At 44.6% G+C, this 15,651-nt stretch overlaps 2 protein-coding genes across 7 annotated transcripts in view; one reads left to right on the plus strand and one right to left on the minus strand.

Moving 5' to 3' along the window:
* Positions 1-6,502, minus strand: part of N4BP2 (NEDD4 binding protein 2) — a 77,809-nt gene extending 71,307 nt beyond the window's left edge. For 2 of the 6 annotated variants that reach the window (XM_079774981.1, XM_079774980.1), the window contains exon 1: positions 5,197-6,500. In XM_079774981.1, coding sequence (XP_079631107.1) covers positions 5,197-5,792 — 596 coding nt within the window. In that variant the 5' untranslated portion in view covers positions 5,793-6,500. Of the gene's footprint in view, positions 1-5,196 lie in introns of all 6 variants that reach the window. The other 4 variants (XM_079774984.1, XM_079774982.1, XM_079774983.1 and 1 more) reach the window with 3 other exon arrangements.
* A 5,060-nt stretch (positions 6,503-11,562) lies between these two features.
* Positions 11,563-15,651, plus strand: part of LOC307094936 (ubiquitin-ribosomal protein eS31 fusion protein-like) — a gene marked incomplete at both ends in the record, with an annotated part of 44,919 nt that continues 40,830 nt past the window's right edge. Inside the window, one exon of the mRNA XM_079764131.1 lies at positions 11,563-11,618. Coding sequence (XP_079620257.1) covers positions 11,563-11,618 — 56 coding nt within the window. The remainder of the gene's footprint in view (positions 11,619-15,651) is intronic.

Raw genomic sequence — 15,651 nt, forward strand, 5'->3', positions numbered from 1 at the left:
AGTAAAACATCTCCTGTATGCCAATATTTATTTAATATCTACATACCTACAGTGTTGGGATGAGTGAAGAAAAAAATCAGTGGGTAAGATTCAGTGAAGCTCACAATTACTAGAGAGAGGAGGTAACTCAAAATGTAGTGTAAGAGTTCAGAACAAGTCACCCCAAGACGTGCTTCTGTGGTATGCAGATTATTTTGAGCTAAAGGCAACCAAGAGCCTTTGGCTCAAGAGAAACTTCTGCCCCAGCCCCCTTAACTACCTAAAAGAATTTTAATTAGGGGCCCTGCCCATGATAATAGATCAGAAATAACCTCTTCTGACCTATCTATATGGCAGGGCAAACTACTAATTATCCAACATTTGTTCTTATCATCCTGCAAATGACACTGAAGAAACTACAAGGTGCCTTACCGCATCCTTAGCTCAAAATATCAAATATACCTCATTTTCCCTTTCTGTCTCTGAACCTCTCATGTATGTGGAGTTCCCATGCAAATGAAATTTAGTTTCTCATCAATCTGTCTCATGTCGATTTAATTATTCAATCAGCCAAAAGACCCAGAGGAGGAAAGGGGGAATTTTTCCCTTTCCCCATAATAGCAATAAATGCATAATGGAAATACATCATAAGTGATTATCTTTGCTGGGGAAAGAAAGGAAGACTAACCACTTAAATCTTGAAGTAGGTTAGCATAGAGTTTAAGGGGAGGAAGACAAGGAGAACCATAAAAATATACTCCAGACAGGAGAAACAATAAATTCAAGGGCAGAAATGAATTTTAAAAAGAAAAATAGATGCCCTACTTCAGAACAGAAAAATTAAATATTATCCCAAACTAATTCGTTTTTAAAATATGTTTTTATTGATTTCAGAGAGGAAGGGAGAGAGAGAAACATCAATGATGAGAGAGAATCATTGATCGGCTGCCTCCTGCATACCCCTTACTGAGGTCTGAGCCCACAACCCAGACATGTGCCCTTAACCGAAATTGAACCCTGGACCTTTCAGTCCACAAGGCAACACTCTATCCACAGAGCCAAACCGACTAGGGCAAAACTAATTCTTAAATTTAATGACTAGAAAGGATATATAAAAATGCTTAAAAAGAAAAGACAGGAAATTCATCTTAATAAATACTAGAGCATACTATAAAACATAGTAAAAGTGGTACAACTACAAAAATCAAATAAAAGATCAAAAACTATTATGAGTCCAGAAATAATCCTAATTACATCTCAAAATTTATGTGTAATAAGATAGGCTTTCTAAAACAGGAGGGTAAGAGAAAATTTTTAATTGTGTCAAAATGACTTAACAGCAATTTGTAAGACAGTTAAAGTAATGTGACACTTTATACTAAAATAAATTCTGATTATAGAGTAAATTTTTTAAAAATATATTTTATTGATTTTTTACAGAGGAAGAGAGAGGGATAGAGAGTTAGAAACATCGATGAGAGAGAAACATCGATCAGCTGCCTCCTGCACACCCCGTACTGGGGATGTGCCCGCAACCAAGGTACATGCCCTTGACCGGAATCGAACCCGGGACCCCTGAGTCCGCAGGCCGACGCTCTATCCACTGAGCCAAACCGGTTTCGGCAAATTTTTTAAATATTAGGAAAAATTGACTGCCACATCTGTAGAACAATGGAATTTCTTAATTTGGAAGTATGTAGCATTGACAAAGCAAAATAGATTCATGTATGAACATTTTAAATTTCTGACAATTAAAAGTAACCAAAAAGTAAAAGAGCAAACTAGAGAAAAATATTTTCAAGAAAAAACTATAACCATATGTTTGGGTGTTGCTCAAAGCTTTAAGAGATACAGACCCAATAGATGATCAAAGGATCTGAACAGACAATACATATTTAGAAAAATAGTGTCCACCATCAGTCAGTAAGTTTTAGTGAAATTGGTACACCCACTGCTCAGGCAAGTGCAACATGTGGGTTCTTTAATCCAGTAATTCCAGTGACTAAAAGCCATAAAATTCTAGCTTACTTAGCCAGTTTATTCCCCCATGGAAATTAATGAAATGCTCTATTCATTTTTGAAATTATGTGAGTTTGGGTAGCACAAACTGATTAACCTCAATCTAGAAGTACTAATAAAATAATTTCTGGAGGACAATGCTGAGATTCTTCCAACAGCCTGCCAACCTTCCATCTAACCATATTTTAAAGACATTAGTACAGTGGATAGAAAGGTGCTTAAAAGTAAATTCAATATGCCAAAATTCAGAGTAATGTTAAAATCTACATATGGTTTTATATAAGCAAACTGAATTACTCATTATAAAGTAGAGGGAGAAATGTTCAGGCCACAAAAGAATACAGCAGTCCCCTCTTAGCTGAGGGGGGATTCATTCCAAGATCCCAGTGGATACCTCAAATTGCAAATAGTACCAAACCCTATATATGCTATGTTTTTTTCTATACATACATGCCTATGATAAATTATAAATTAGACACAGTAAGATATTAACAATAACACAGAACAATTATAAAAATATTCTATATAATAAAAGCCTAATATGCAAATCAACCGAACAGCAGAACGACTGGTCGCTATGACACGCACTGACCACCAGGGAGCAGACGCTCAACGCAGGAGCTGCCCCCTGGTGATCAGTGCGCTCCCACAGGGGGAGCAAGCTAAGGCAGAAGCCGGGCGCACGGCTGGCGAGTGAAGTGGCAGTGGCAGGCGGTAAGGAGTGAGAGGTCCTGGACTACGAGAGCCCCGGACTGTGAAAGGGATGTCTGACTGACTGCCAGCTTAGGCCCAATCAGACAGGCAGACATCCCCCCAGGGGTCCCGGACTTTGAGAGGCCGCAGGCCGGACTGTGGGACACCCTTCCCCTCCCCCCACCCCAGTGCACGAATCTCGTGCACCGGGCCTCCAGTATTGTATTAAGTCATGTGAATATGGTCTCTCAAAATATCTTACTGTACTGTAGTCATACCTCTTGTGATATAAGATGACAATGCCTATGTGATGAGCTGAAATGAGGTACTCAGAACCACACACAATTTAAAACATAAATTGTTTATTTCTGGAATTTTCCAATTAATGTTTTTGGACCATGGTTGACCATGAGTAACTGAAACCACAAAAGCAAAACTTAGAATAAGGGGGGGGTGGGGGGGAACTACTATATATATATTAAATGGTAGCCATTTTTATTATTATGAGGATCAGAGTGATGATTATGTAATGATATCTGGCTTACGCATTGCCTTGGCACGGTAATTATAAAAAAAAGTTCAATCTCTTCTTTAATTCAAACAAACTACTTCTAAAGGCATTTAACAATGATCTAAGATTAATGCATAACCTCACAAATTGAGATTCTACCCTAAGACTTACAATGTGAATTTGCATATAAAAGGCTGAAAGCAAGAAAAACAAAGATGGTAGAGGTATTATCTAACTCATGTGTTTACTGTTTGCTTATCAAAAGACATACATAACTACAAATAATCATGAGATTTTTAAAATCCTCAGTATTAAAAAATGCACCTACACTGAAAATATTTACTTCGCCTCTATCGTGTACAAGATACTACGCCTACTTAAAGAAAAAGTATTCTGTACTGTAACTTAAATCAACTTTTTCTATGAAGTACAATCCTCCCATCCTCTTTACTGTTCTCAAAGCAACTAAAGGCAACAACAGGTACGCAAACTTTTTGCTGACTTGTACTGGAGGTTGGGTTTTTTTTTGTTTGTTTTTATATGTTAATATTTTTTCATGAAATCATTTGTAGCCTCCTTGTAGGAAAAAAAAAAAAGCAGCCATTCCTTTCCTATTCGCACCATCTCCACCACTGCAGGCCCCATCCTAGCACAACCACTTAAACAATAAAAAGGTTCTGGCATAAGAATAAAAACTGTCGTCATTTCTGATCTTTAAAAACGTAAGAACAAAAAAATCGAGCCACACTGATGATCAAAACACAAAACACATGATGTTTACATTTCAAGTGAGTAAGACTTCTTTCATTGACAAGTGAAGGAGGAGGGTTAAAACGAGTTACAAAAAGAGAGGTTTGGAAAAACAGTGAATAGAAGCAGAACGAAAAGGCTGGTGTTGGGATGAAAAGACGGCCTTTTTTTTTTTTTAAGGAGCGGGAGCAGACAGACAGCTGCGGATCGCTGTTTTGTGAAAGGCCAGGTAGAGCTCCAGGATTCTCTCCTCGGAGCTCAACCAATCCGCACCTCCTCAGAGTTAACCAGTCTCCGGGCAAGAAGCGCCTCCTGATTGGCTGAGCCGCGTCGAGTAGAAAAACCAGCCAATCCTGCCTTCCGGCCGGAACTGCGCTAGGGAGGCGCTACAACCACTGCATGGCAAGAATGTACACAAACCCGTCCGCGCCTCCAACACCAGCTCCCGGTTGTCCAGACTGTTGCCTAAAGGAGGGTTCTTTACAGGCAATACCGTCAATACGATCTGGCACCAACACTTTTTCTTTTCTTTTTTTTTTCTTACTTTAGCGTCATTGCTGTGGGGAAGGAAGTGTGTTAACCTAAAGAGAATAAGTTGACTCTTCTATGGAAAACCGATTTGCAAACGGACACCTCGGAGAGAGGGTCCGGAGGACAGGAGGGGGTTCAAGCAGGGTCCCGGTGAGGATGAGGCTTGCGGTGGGGAGTGGGGACCCGGGAGGCGAAGGTCTCCCCCCGCGGTATTCAGAATCAAAACGTGTGAAGAAGTGAGTCCATCCACAGCTTTGCTAACGACTAGGTACTCGGGTGGCCCCCAAGTTCCAAGAAGGCTCTGCCCGGAGCGGCGAAGACACCCGGGGAGGCGCGCCAGGTCCAGCCCAGGCGGGAACCCAGAGAGCCCGGGCGGGGGGAGGGCTGCGCTGGGGCCTGGAGGCCCGCCAGGAACCCGGAGGCCGGGGACACACCGCGGCCCCCGCCCGCGCCCGGCCTCGGGCGGCGCGCCAGGGCCCGCCTCCCGCCGACGCCGCACTTCCCTTCCGTCCGGGCGCCCGCCCGCCCGGGCCCGCGGGCCGGGCTGGAGGCGGCCGGCACCGGACTCCCGCATTGGGAACTCTGGGGTTCCGGTCGCAGCGCCGCACGCCCCTGCCCGCCGGCCCTCCGCTACGGCTCGGCGCCCGCGGACGCCTTTCCCGGCGGGACCCTCGCCGGGGACCCGCCGCCCCACCTCCCACCCGCCACGTTACCTGCTCCTGGAGCCCGCGCAGGGCGTCGAGACCGGGGCCGCGTCGTCGGGTGCGCAACGCGGCGGACGCGGGTCCGCAGCCCTTTCCCGCCGCCGCCGCCACTGCGCTCTCTGGCGCGGCGCGGGGCTGCCGAGCGGCAGGCGCGGAGGGGAGCTGAGCGACGGACGCCCGGCGGGGAGACACTGCCGCTCTCCGCCCGGCCGGGGAAGAGCAGCCGCGCCGCAGCGCGCCGCGAGAGGGCGGGTGGGCGTCCGAATGGGGAGGGGTCTCCGGGAGCAGGGAATGGCTGCCACGTCGCCCAGGTGGATCGCCGCCCTCCCCCCTCCCTCCCTCCCGGCCGCCCGTTCCCGGCCGCGACCTCTGGTTCGTCCCGGGCTCCGCCAAGCGCGTGGGCCCGCCCCCGGGGCAGGCCTCGGGGACCCGGGCCCCCGGGCGCTCCCGCCCCCTCCGCCTGCGCTGGACAGCGAGTCCGGCCTGGCAGCCCCTGCCTCGTGGGGCCCGTTCCTCCTTCTTCCAAAAAAACCTCGCCCGAAAAGCCTGACTAGTTTCCCTCTTCCCTTGGGGGCCAGGGTTGGGGAAGGGGAGGGGGGACACATGGAGGAGCAAGCCCTTTGCAATGTGTCGGGTTTTGCGCCGATGAACGAGACAATAAAGGAGCCCGAAATGTGTGTCCAAGTCAGCGGCGCCGGGAGCCACCGCCGTGTCCAGCCCTTTCCTCTCTCCCCCAAGCCCCACAGGCACCACGGAGGCACAAGGTCGTACCCGCTGGGGGAGGCGGGGAGGACACGGGCGCCGGGGCGGACTCCCGGGCCACAAGCTGGGAGGGACCACACGGGCCGAACTGCGCGGCCTCGGCGTGGCCTCACGGGGCCGTGGGCCCCGGGCGCGCGAACCCGCCTTCTGCGCGTGCGCCCTGTGGCCCGCAGGCTTCCGGGCGCGCGGCCCTCGGTCCCCGCTGCGCGCTCGGGCGGCGGACACGGCGCGGCCGCCTCCGAACCGGAGACAAAGGGGCCCCCACGGCGGCCGCGGAGTGGTCCGGGGAGGTCAGGTTCCCCCCGGCGCTTCCCAAGTGCAGTCTGAACGCGCTGGCGGAAGCACCGAAAGGTGCGCACCTATGCGGCTGGAACCGCGGGCCCTGACCTTTGCTCCACTTCGAGCTTTAGTTTTTCAGGGGCCAAGTGAAAGCAAAGGTGTCTTCTTCCTTCTGGGATCGCTGTGCTAGTGCCTTGTCCCCCGTGCCTGCTCGGCTTTCTTGGTTTGTTTCTTGTGTGTTCTGACGTCAAACATTCAGTGTTTTAAAGTACACGAATGATTCACTCTTGCTTCCTGGTGGTGGTGGGTGGTGGTGGTTTTCTTACCCGTTTTTTACTCCCTCTCCGCCTCCCTCCCCTCCCTTTGCAATTACTTTTTATTCTGTTTTCAGTGTTTGTCTTAGAGACATGAATAGCCCCCCTCCTGACAGTATTCCTCTGCATCTAAGAGACAGACTAGCTTTCAATGTTGTCATAGTAATTGCTTTAAATTTGAGTGGAAATTTGGGAAAATTGCGAGTGGATTTTTATCTTCATTTAGGTCTAATTGGAACATCGACTCACACACAATGAAAACAGTCTAGTGTGTTTTGTTTTGTTTTAGAAACCAGGAAAATTTAAGCAGAGACCGCGAGATGGTAAATTTTCTCATGAAACCACCATACAGAAAAATTTAAAGGAAAAGGGTTTCTTTTCTTTTGTGTGATTTTTTTTAAAGCTCCCCTGAGTCCCAATGTTAAGACATTACGATACAACCACTTTTATTAGTGCTTTTATTAATTTTAAAACAGCAAACTTTTTTAAGTACCCCAAATCGCAAGATGTAAATAGCTATTGCTGAGAACCTAATATTAATTCTGCCCCTGAACAGCCATTAAATGAGACTAATAACAATTATATATGCCATTTTACAAATGAAGAAACCTGTCGAAGGTTCAGAAATAGCCAAAGTAAAACCAATGAATTGTAGAAGTAGTAATTAGTAAAAAGTTATTGTGCACACACCAGAAAGACAGTTTGCAAACTGGGAGCACTCAAGCCAAAACTTGGAATGCGGCTCAGGGATATATTTTTACTAGAGGCCCGTTGCACAAAATTCGTGCGTGGAGGGGGGGGAGAGGGAGGGAGGTGTCCCTCAGCCCAGACTGCACCCTCTCCAATCTGGGACACCTCGGGGGATGTCCGACTGCCGGTTTAGGCCCCAATCCCTGTAAACCAGCAGTCAGACATCCCTCTCACAATCCAGGACTGCTGGCTCCCAACCACTCACCTGCCTGCGAGCCTGATCGACGCCTAACTGCTCCCCTGCCGGCCCGGTTGCTACCAACTGCCCTTCCCTGCCAGCCCAGTTGCCCCCAATGCCCTCCCCTGCCAGCCCAGTCCCCCCCAACTGCCCTCCCCTGCAGACCTGGCCCCCCCCCAACTGTCCTCCCCTGCAGGCCTGGTTGCCCCCAACTGCCCTCCCCTGCCGGCCATCTTGTGGTGGCCATCTTTTGACCACATGGGGGCAGCCATCTTGTGTGAGGGCATGACGGTCAATTTGCATATTAGCTCTTTGTTATATAGGATAAAGTAGCTTATATAATGAGAAAGTGGTGACTGTTTATTCTTCACTGTGATTAGTTAAAATATTAGAATTTTCAGTGGTTACCTCCTATCAAACTTGGGAAACAGTTCAAGTTTGTTTAGGATTTCCAGAAGCATAAGCAAGAAATGACCAAGGTCAAGTTAGTCTTGAAAAATAAGCTAAATTAAGCTTTATCTGTATAACTAAATTGGTTCTCTCTGCTCAGGGAACCTTTAAGGTTGATCTCCATTTGTGTTTTATTTTAACAAATCCTAGTAATTGTAAACTTCAAACAAGTCTAGCAAATTAATATTAATTTTGTTCATGGGAAATATGTTCACCATGGCCATAAAACTGGCATTTAAATTCTTGATTTTCCCTTGAACATTTCACCATCACATCTTAAGTCTGAACAATAAGAAATGAAGTGTACTTAACACTGGAAAATATATTTCAAGCCACCAAGACATCACCCAGGCTGAATATTTTTTTAAGTAATGCTTCCTGTATCAATAAAAGGAAAACATCAATATTATAAAGTTCTGAAAGTCCGACTCCAATGAAGAACAAAGCAATCTTTTTACTCAACATTCACAATGCCAGCCTGCCTTTGTGAATATTTAACAACACTTCCTCCTTCCTTACTGGTTTAAATTCTAAGCCAATAGGAAAAGTACAAATTTTTTAAAAGGGTCAGACATCAATAAGCATTAGTTTGAAACATCGGATACATGGATTGTTTATCATGCTCATTCTTATTCAAGGTCATGTATCTTTCTATTTCAAAGAAGAAATTTAAGAATCTGAATTATTGAGTATCTTTATGAACTTGAATACCAAGGTACTACTCCTGATCACAACTCTGCTCTCTATAACCCAAGTGGTTATGTTACAGTTGATTTTGTTAAAATATATAATTCTCTAAAATACCAGATAAATCTGAAGAATGGCAAAATGCCTACTACTTAACACTCTGAATAAGATGAACACTGGCATTTCCTTAGGTGAAAGAGTGAGCCTTTAAGGGAATAATCCTACCTAATAATAGAATAATATGCAAATTGACCGTACCTTCGCTACACCCACAAGCCACGCCCACCAGGAAACCTTTGCAGAGACGTTGGGGTGTGGCGGAGCCCAAGACCGGGAAAGCCTCGCCCAAGGCCGGGAAAGCCTCGGGCGGAGGCTTTCCTGGCCGTGGGCACCAGCGAGGAGCCTGCATGGACCGCAGGCAATGACCAGGGGGTCGGCTCCTACGATCCGTAGCAGGGACGCTGGGTGCGGCCGAGCCCAAGGCTCGGGCGGAGGCTTTCCCAGCCTTGGGCACCAGCGGGGAGCCTGCACGGATCGCAGGCAACAACCAGGGGGTAGGCTCCTAAGATCTGTAGCAGGGAGGCTGGGGTGCAGCAGAGCCAAGGCCGCCGCCCGGGGCCAAGCCCTGACCCTGAAAGAAGGCAGAAGGCGGTGGCCACAGCCAAGGACTGGGTCCCCGGTGCCGGCAGAAAACTGGTGCAGGCAGCCAGGTGAATGAAGGTCTATTGCACGAATCTTCGTGCAAACGGGCTGCTAGTAAAGTTTATATTTTAGAAAACATCTTGGATTTTTGTAAATAAAATGATCAATGCATTATAAATAAATATATCTTTGCCCGAACTCATCTTTGGTCTATTAAATGGCTAACTTCTAAACATGCATGTTTATGTTTAGAACTATGATTTCCTCCAAAAATAACCTATACTTTTATTTTGATTTGGAGCATTCTGCTTAATTTTAAATATTTACATATTTATAATCTCTCTTAGAAGATCATCAATTCCTTAAAGATAGGTTCTGTCTCCCATTTAGCCTTGTATTCCTCACTGCCAAACTCGGAGCCTTGTACAAAATATACACTCTGGCCCTAACCGGTTTGGCTCGGTGGATAGAGCATCAGCCTTCGGACTGAAAGGTCCCAGGTTCGATCTGGTCAAGGGCATGTACCTTGGTTGTGGGCACATCCCCAGTAGGGAGTGTGCGGGAGGCAGCTGATTGATGTTTCTCTTTCATCAATGTTTCTAACTCTCTATCCCTCTCCCTTCCTCTCTGTAAAAAAACCAATAAAATATATTTAAAAATAAACACTGTATCATAAAATAAAATAAAATAAAATAAAAAAATAAACACTGTGGATATTTTCTGAGTGAAAGAATGAGTAAGCATTAATCTATGACACAGCATATGGAAAATCAAGCGAAAATCTGTCTTGGGATTTTTTCCTCTTCTACGTAATAGCTGTTAAATACTTGTTTTCATTCCCAATTAAACTTACAATAGCATTGTGCAAAAACTTTTGTGGACCAAAAAAAAGGGGAGGGGATTTCTATGGCAAATAACCTCACAGGGTGATCTGATCATAAATTTCTTTTTTAAAATATATTTTTATTGATTTCAGAAAGGAACGGAAAGGCAGAGAGAGATAGAAACATCAATGATAACAGAAAAATCATTCATCGGCTGCCTCCTGCACATCCCACGCTAGGGCATGTGCCCTGACTGAGAATTGAACCATGACACCCTAGTTCATAAGTCGATGCTCAACTATTAAGCCATAGCAACTGGTAACATAAGTGACTTTTTAATGTGTAAAACAGTGCCAGATTTTTCTTTGGTCCCCTTGTAGATGTATGTGATTTGTTCAAGTATGTCCTACATTGGATATTTGTTCATGGTAAGACATAGGAATGTCTCATTGCTTGCTTGGATGGGTTACTGAAAAAAATCTGTTCCAAATCAGAAATCAATCATGATTTGTAGGATGATGTCAGTGAGTTTCCTTGGGTTTTTGTTTTTGTTTTTTTTTGGGGGGGGTTGTTTTTTGCTTTATTTGCTTTGGGGTGTGTTGTTTTGTGTGTGTGTGTTTGGTTTGTTTGTTTGTTTTTGGCTAATTCCAAAACATAGAAGGATTTGACCTGTCTAGAGCAGTGGTCGGCAAACTCATTAGTCAACAGAGCCAAATATCAACAGTACAACGATTGAAATTTCTTTTGAGAGCCGAAAACCAACTTCTGCTCATGGGCCACGAAGTTTCAATCACACTGTACATGCGTGCCCGCATGTGGTATTTTGTGGAAGAGCCACACTCAAGGGGCCAAAGAGAGGCAAGTGGCTCGCGAGCCGCGGTTTGCCAACCACTGGTCTAGAGCATAGAAAAGGAGAGTTAAATAGCAGTATTTTGTCAGAGATTGACCAGCATTGATCAGGGTAACCCTGCTCAGTATGCAAATGTTCCAGTCTCAGTTCAATTCAGTAAATATATATATTCCTGTGATTTATATTGGGGTCTGAAGGGAGTCCAGTAAACAGCATTTTTTTTCTTCTCTGCCCAAATTGAGAATAAAGAGCAAGCACAAGGTAAATAACTCAGATATCACCTTGAACTGATAAGGGCTAACTGAGGAATGTACTTTATGAGAACCAACCTGACCTGTCACCTGAACCCCTAAATTAGATAGACTTCCCATCCTGTTCCACAGGCAGCATAGGGCTTCACTGTGTCTTGTGTGGGTCCATAGGCACTTCTGCTTTGATGGGTCTCCTTCTTCCATAAAAAACATTTAAATTTGTATTTTATGACTGCACTGATATAAATAAAAATATATTAATACATTTTTAAACACCTTCTTTTCTCAACAAGTTTATATTTTTTACTTCTGATTTTAAATTAAAACAAAACATCATAAGGGCCCCTGAAAGTATCCTGGACCCTAGACACCATGCCCACTATGCCTAATGGAGAAGTTGGCCTTGCTCAACACTGGGCCAATGGGTCTTAAATCCCGGATGAGGTATGTACCCTCTGAGAGCAGCCTTACTCAAGGAAGAGAAAAGAGAGGAAAGGAGGCAAGGTGCCTAGGTTATTCTTCCTGAACTTACCAGTCAGATGGGTAAAGAAATAGTGAGAAGCCAGGAATTACACCATCCTAGTTCAAGCCAAATATAAAAGAAATATCAGTAGAGAAAAAGCAGCCCTCTCTTAGCAAGTCTGTCCTTACTCCTTAATTGGGTGCATTCAGTTATCATAATTTGATAATCCTGTCCTGTAAGATTACCCACCTAACTCTTTTTGTTCCAGATTCCTGTTTACCAGAAAACTTTCTGACTAAAGCTATATGGCTTCCCATATAGATTCTCCTACCAAGAAGGAATGTATCGCCGAAACCGGTTTGGCTCAGTGGATAGAGCGTTGGCCTGCGGACTCAAGGGTCCCGGGTTCGATTCCGGTCAGGGGCATGTACCTTGGTTGTGGGCGCAGCCCCAGTGGGGGGTGTGCAGGAGGCAGCTGATCGATGTTTCTCTCTCATCGATGTTTCTGACTCTCTATCCCTCTCTCTTCCTCTCTGTAAAAAATCAATAAAATATATTAAAAAAAAAAAAAAAGAATGTATCAACTAGCCAATAAGAGTACAGTATGCTTTCTGGTTACATTAATCATTGTAAATTAATAAATTAGCATTCTGGTTTATATATTATTCTCACAAGAAATTGGTTGGCGTGGGACTCTATGAATTCATTTAATTCATTCATTTAACTGACTTGACCGTGTTACTGAGCCAAAAAAGTTGAGGTTCAAAATCTGAACCATTGATGGCTTAATCTGAGGTACTACAACCTGAGAGAACCCCACCTCAGTGGCCAAGTTTTTGTTAGCTGTAGTTCAATTTTCCCATTCTCTAACCACAACACACCCTTCTGTCCTCACACTGCTTCTAATAAGAATGTATTCTTAAATTAGATGAGTAGGGGTGAGAAGGAAAATAACACTCTGGCAAAATTTTTTCACAACTATTATTTTCTTTCAGTTCTAAACAGCGTCAAGGGATTAAGAATACATTACTTTTCTCCATGACTCATAATTAGGGAAGCATTAATCAGTGTCATTAGTTCTGAATAAAACAAATCACATCCATTACAAATTATCCACTAGAAATTTTCACTTGGTCGTAACCATCCCCATGGCCAGACAAGATGTCATCTTGAGTCAAGATCAAGAAGAAGAACTGGTGACAGCAGTTTATAATGGAACATGTTGATGTTATATTCTTTCATTCAATATACATTAAGAGCCAACAATGTGTGCCGGTCAGTGTGTGCCTCACATAATTGGAAGCTGGAAAGCATTACCTAGCTGTCTTCCCAGGAAAAAAGGGAACAGACTTTGGTGAATATATATTAATTTCTGACTCAACACTGGGATTATTATGCCCATTTTCAAAGGAAACAGGCACAAAGATAGTAAGTAACTTGCCTAAGGTCATATCTAGAAATAACCACAGTATAGTCATGATTCAAACCCTAGCCTGTCCAATTCAATAAGCATTTTTTTATTCCCTATTCTATGGCAGGCCCTGGGATGGGCATTGAGGGTACAGCTATGGTCTTGCCTTGAAGAACTCCATCAGCTTCCTGCCAACAATCCAATAACCCTACCTGAGTGACCATCCATGCTTTCTGCCAGCCCTCTTGGTTGCAGAGGAGAGGCATAGCTCCTCCTTACTCAGGCTACTTTTTCCCTTGTGCTCTAGATCACACCCTTCACCTTTATTCTTTTTTTTTTTTTTCCTAAATATCTTCAGACTTACAGAAAAGTTAACCACAAATGGACAGTATTCATGTATACCCTTCACCCAAAAGTCCTCTAATGTTAACAATTTCCATAACCACACTACAGTGAAGTTAACGTTGCTACAATACTATTAAACAAACTACAGCTTATTCAGATTTTACCGGTGTTTCCACTAATGTCCTTTTTCTGTCCCAGGATCCAATCTAGAATCCCATACTGCATTTGGTTGTGTTTTCTTAGTCTCCTCTAAACTATAACAATACCTCAGTCTTTCCTTGTCTTTCATGACCTTGACACTTTTGATGAGTGTTGATAGTCATTTGGTAGAATGTCTCTCAACTTGGTTTATCTGATATCCTATATAATAAAAGGCTAATATACAAAATGGCGGAACGACCAGTGGAACAAGCGGTTGCTATGACACGCACTGACCACCAGGAGGCAGACGCTCAATGCAGGAGCTGCCCCCAGACCACAGGGGCCAGCCAAGGTGGGTACCAGAGGGGCCCCCCCCCCCATCGCCCCACCAGTCGCCCCCTGGATCAGCCCTGATTGCCAGCCAGATCTAGGGGCCCTACACATCCACAAATTTCATGCACTGGGCCTCTAGTCCTATATAATAAAACCCTAATATGCAAATAGACCAAACAGTGGGACAACTGGTCGCTATGATGCGCACTGACCACCAGGGGGCAGACGCTCAATGCAGGAGCTGCCCCCTAGTGGTCAGTGCACTCTCACAGGAGGAGCGCCACTCAGCTAGAAGCTGGGCTCACAGCTGGCAAGTGCAGCAGCAGTGGCAGAAGCCTCTCCTGCCTCCGCTGCAGGCGAGGGGTCCCGGACTGTGAGAGCCCCAGACTGCGAGAGGGATGTCTGCCTGCCGTGGGGATTGTGCCTAAGCCGGCAGGCAGATATCCCCTGAGGGGTCCCAGACTGCAAGAGGGGATATCCCCTGAAGGGTCTCAGACTGCCAGGCTGAGGGGCCCGTCCCTGCGCCCCCCCCCCCGCCAGTGCACGAATGCCATGCACCGGGCCTCTAGTTTTCTAATAATTAGATTGAAGTTATGCATTTTGGGCAAAAATGCCACAGATATGATCTTATGTTCTCAGTGTATCATATCAGAGTGTACATGATGTCCGTACATATTATTACTGGTAGTGTTAAACTTGATCACTTGGTGAAGCTGATATTTTCCAGGTAATAAAGCTACTATTTATTTTCCTTTGCATTGATGGATATTTTGAGGGGATTACTTTGAGAGTAGGCAACAATTCTATTTCTCCTCAAACTTTCACCCACAGCGAGGAGTAGTTTGTTTCTTCACTTTATTTGTTTAATTATATTTATGTTAGTATGAACTCTTGGGTATTTACTTTATTCTATGAGTTATAATTTAATATTATCATTATTTTATTTCTCAAATTGTTCAACTTTGGCCATTTGGAGCACCTTCAGGCTGGTTTATGTGGCCTTTTGACAAATCTACTTCATTTTTTGAGCACTTCTGTATTTTCTGGTACCAGATGATGTGCCATGTTCATACTAGCCCAGCCCTGGAATCAACCACTTCTCCAAGGAGCCCCAGGTTACATTTGTTAAAGAATATCATTAAGGATCCAATCTGGGTGCTAGATGTGATCATTGCTACTGCGTTACCATCTTAGTGAACAGCACTAAGGAACTTTAGGTATGTATGTATATTAATGCCTACATGCACACACTTTCACATTTTTATCTATATATGATATATGTGTGGATGAAAAAGGGGTTCTATGGAAAGTAACCTCACAGGGTGATCTAATCATAAATTTCTAACCAAAAAGGTCATGGTGGGTAGTCACACTCGGGCATATAACTTTTTAGTAAAAGGCTTATCTTTGCCTTAAGTCAGTGGTCGGCAAACTCATTAGTCAACAGAGCCAAATATCAACAGTACAACGATTGAAATTTCTTTTGAGAGCCAAATTTTTTAAACTTAAACTTCTTCTAACGCCACTTCTTCAAAATAGACTCTCCCAGGCCATGGTATTTTGTGGAAGAGCCACACTCAAGGGGCCAAAGAGCCGCATGTGGCTAGCGAGCCTCAGTTTGCCGACCACTGCCTTAAGTGATCCCTGCCTATCGTTTTTGTGCATTTAGGTTAACACATCTTTGAAATAAAGGTAATCACCCTCAAAAAAGCACATAATCTTGTTAACTATCCTGTGATCCAATCCACGGGTGGCTTTCTCCCACCTCCATGTTAACTGTCTAT

This window comes from Cnephaeus nilssonii (genome assembly GCF_951640355.1).
Source record: "Cnephaeus nilssonii genome assembly, chromosome: 1".
NCBI lineage: Eukaryota > Metazoa > Chordata > Mammalia > Chiroptera > Vespertilionidae > Cnephaeus > Cnephaeus nilssonii.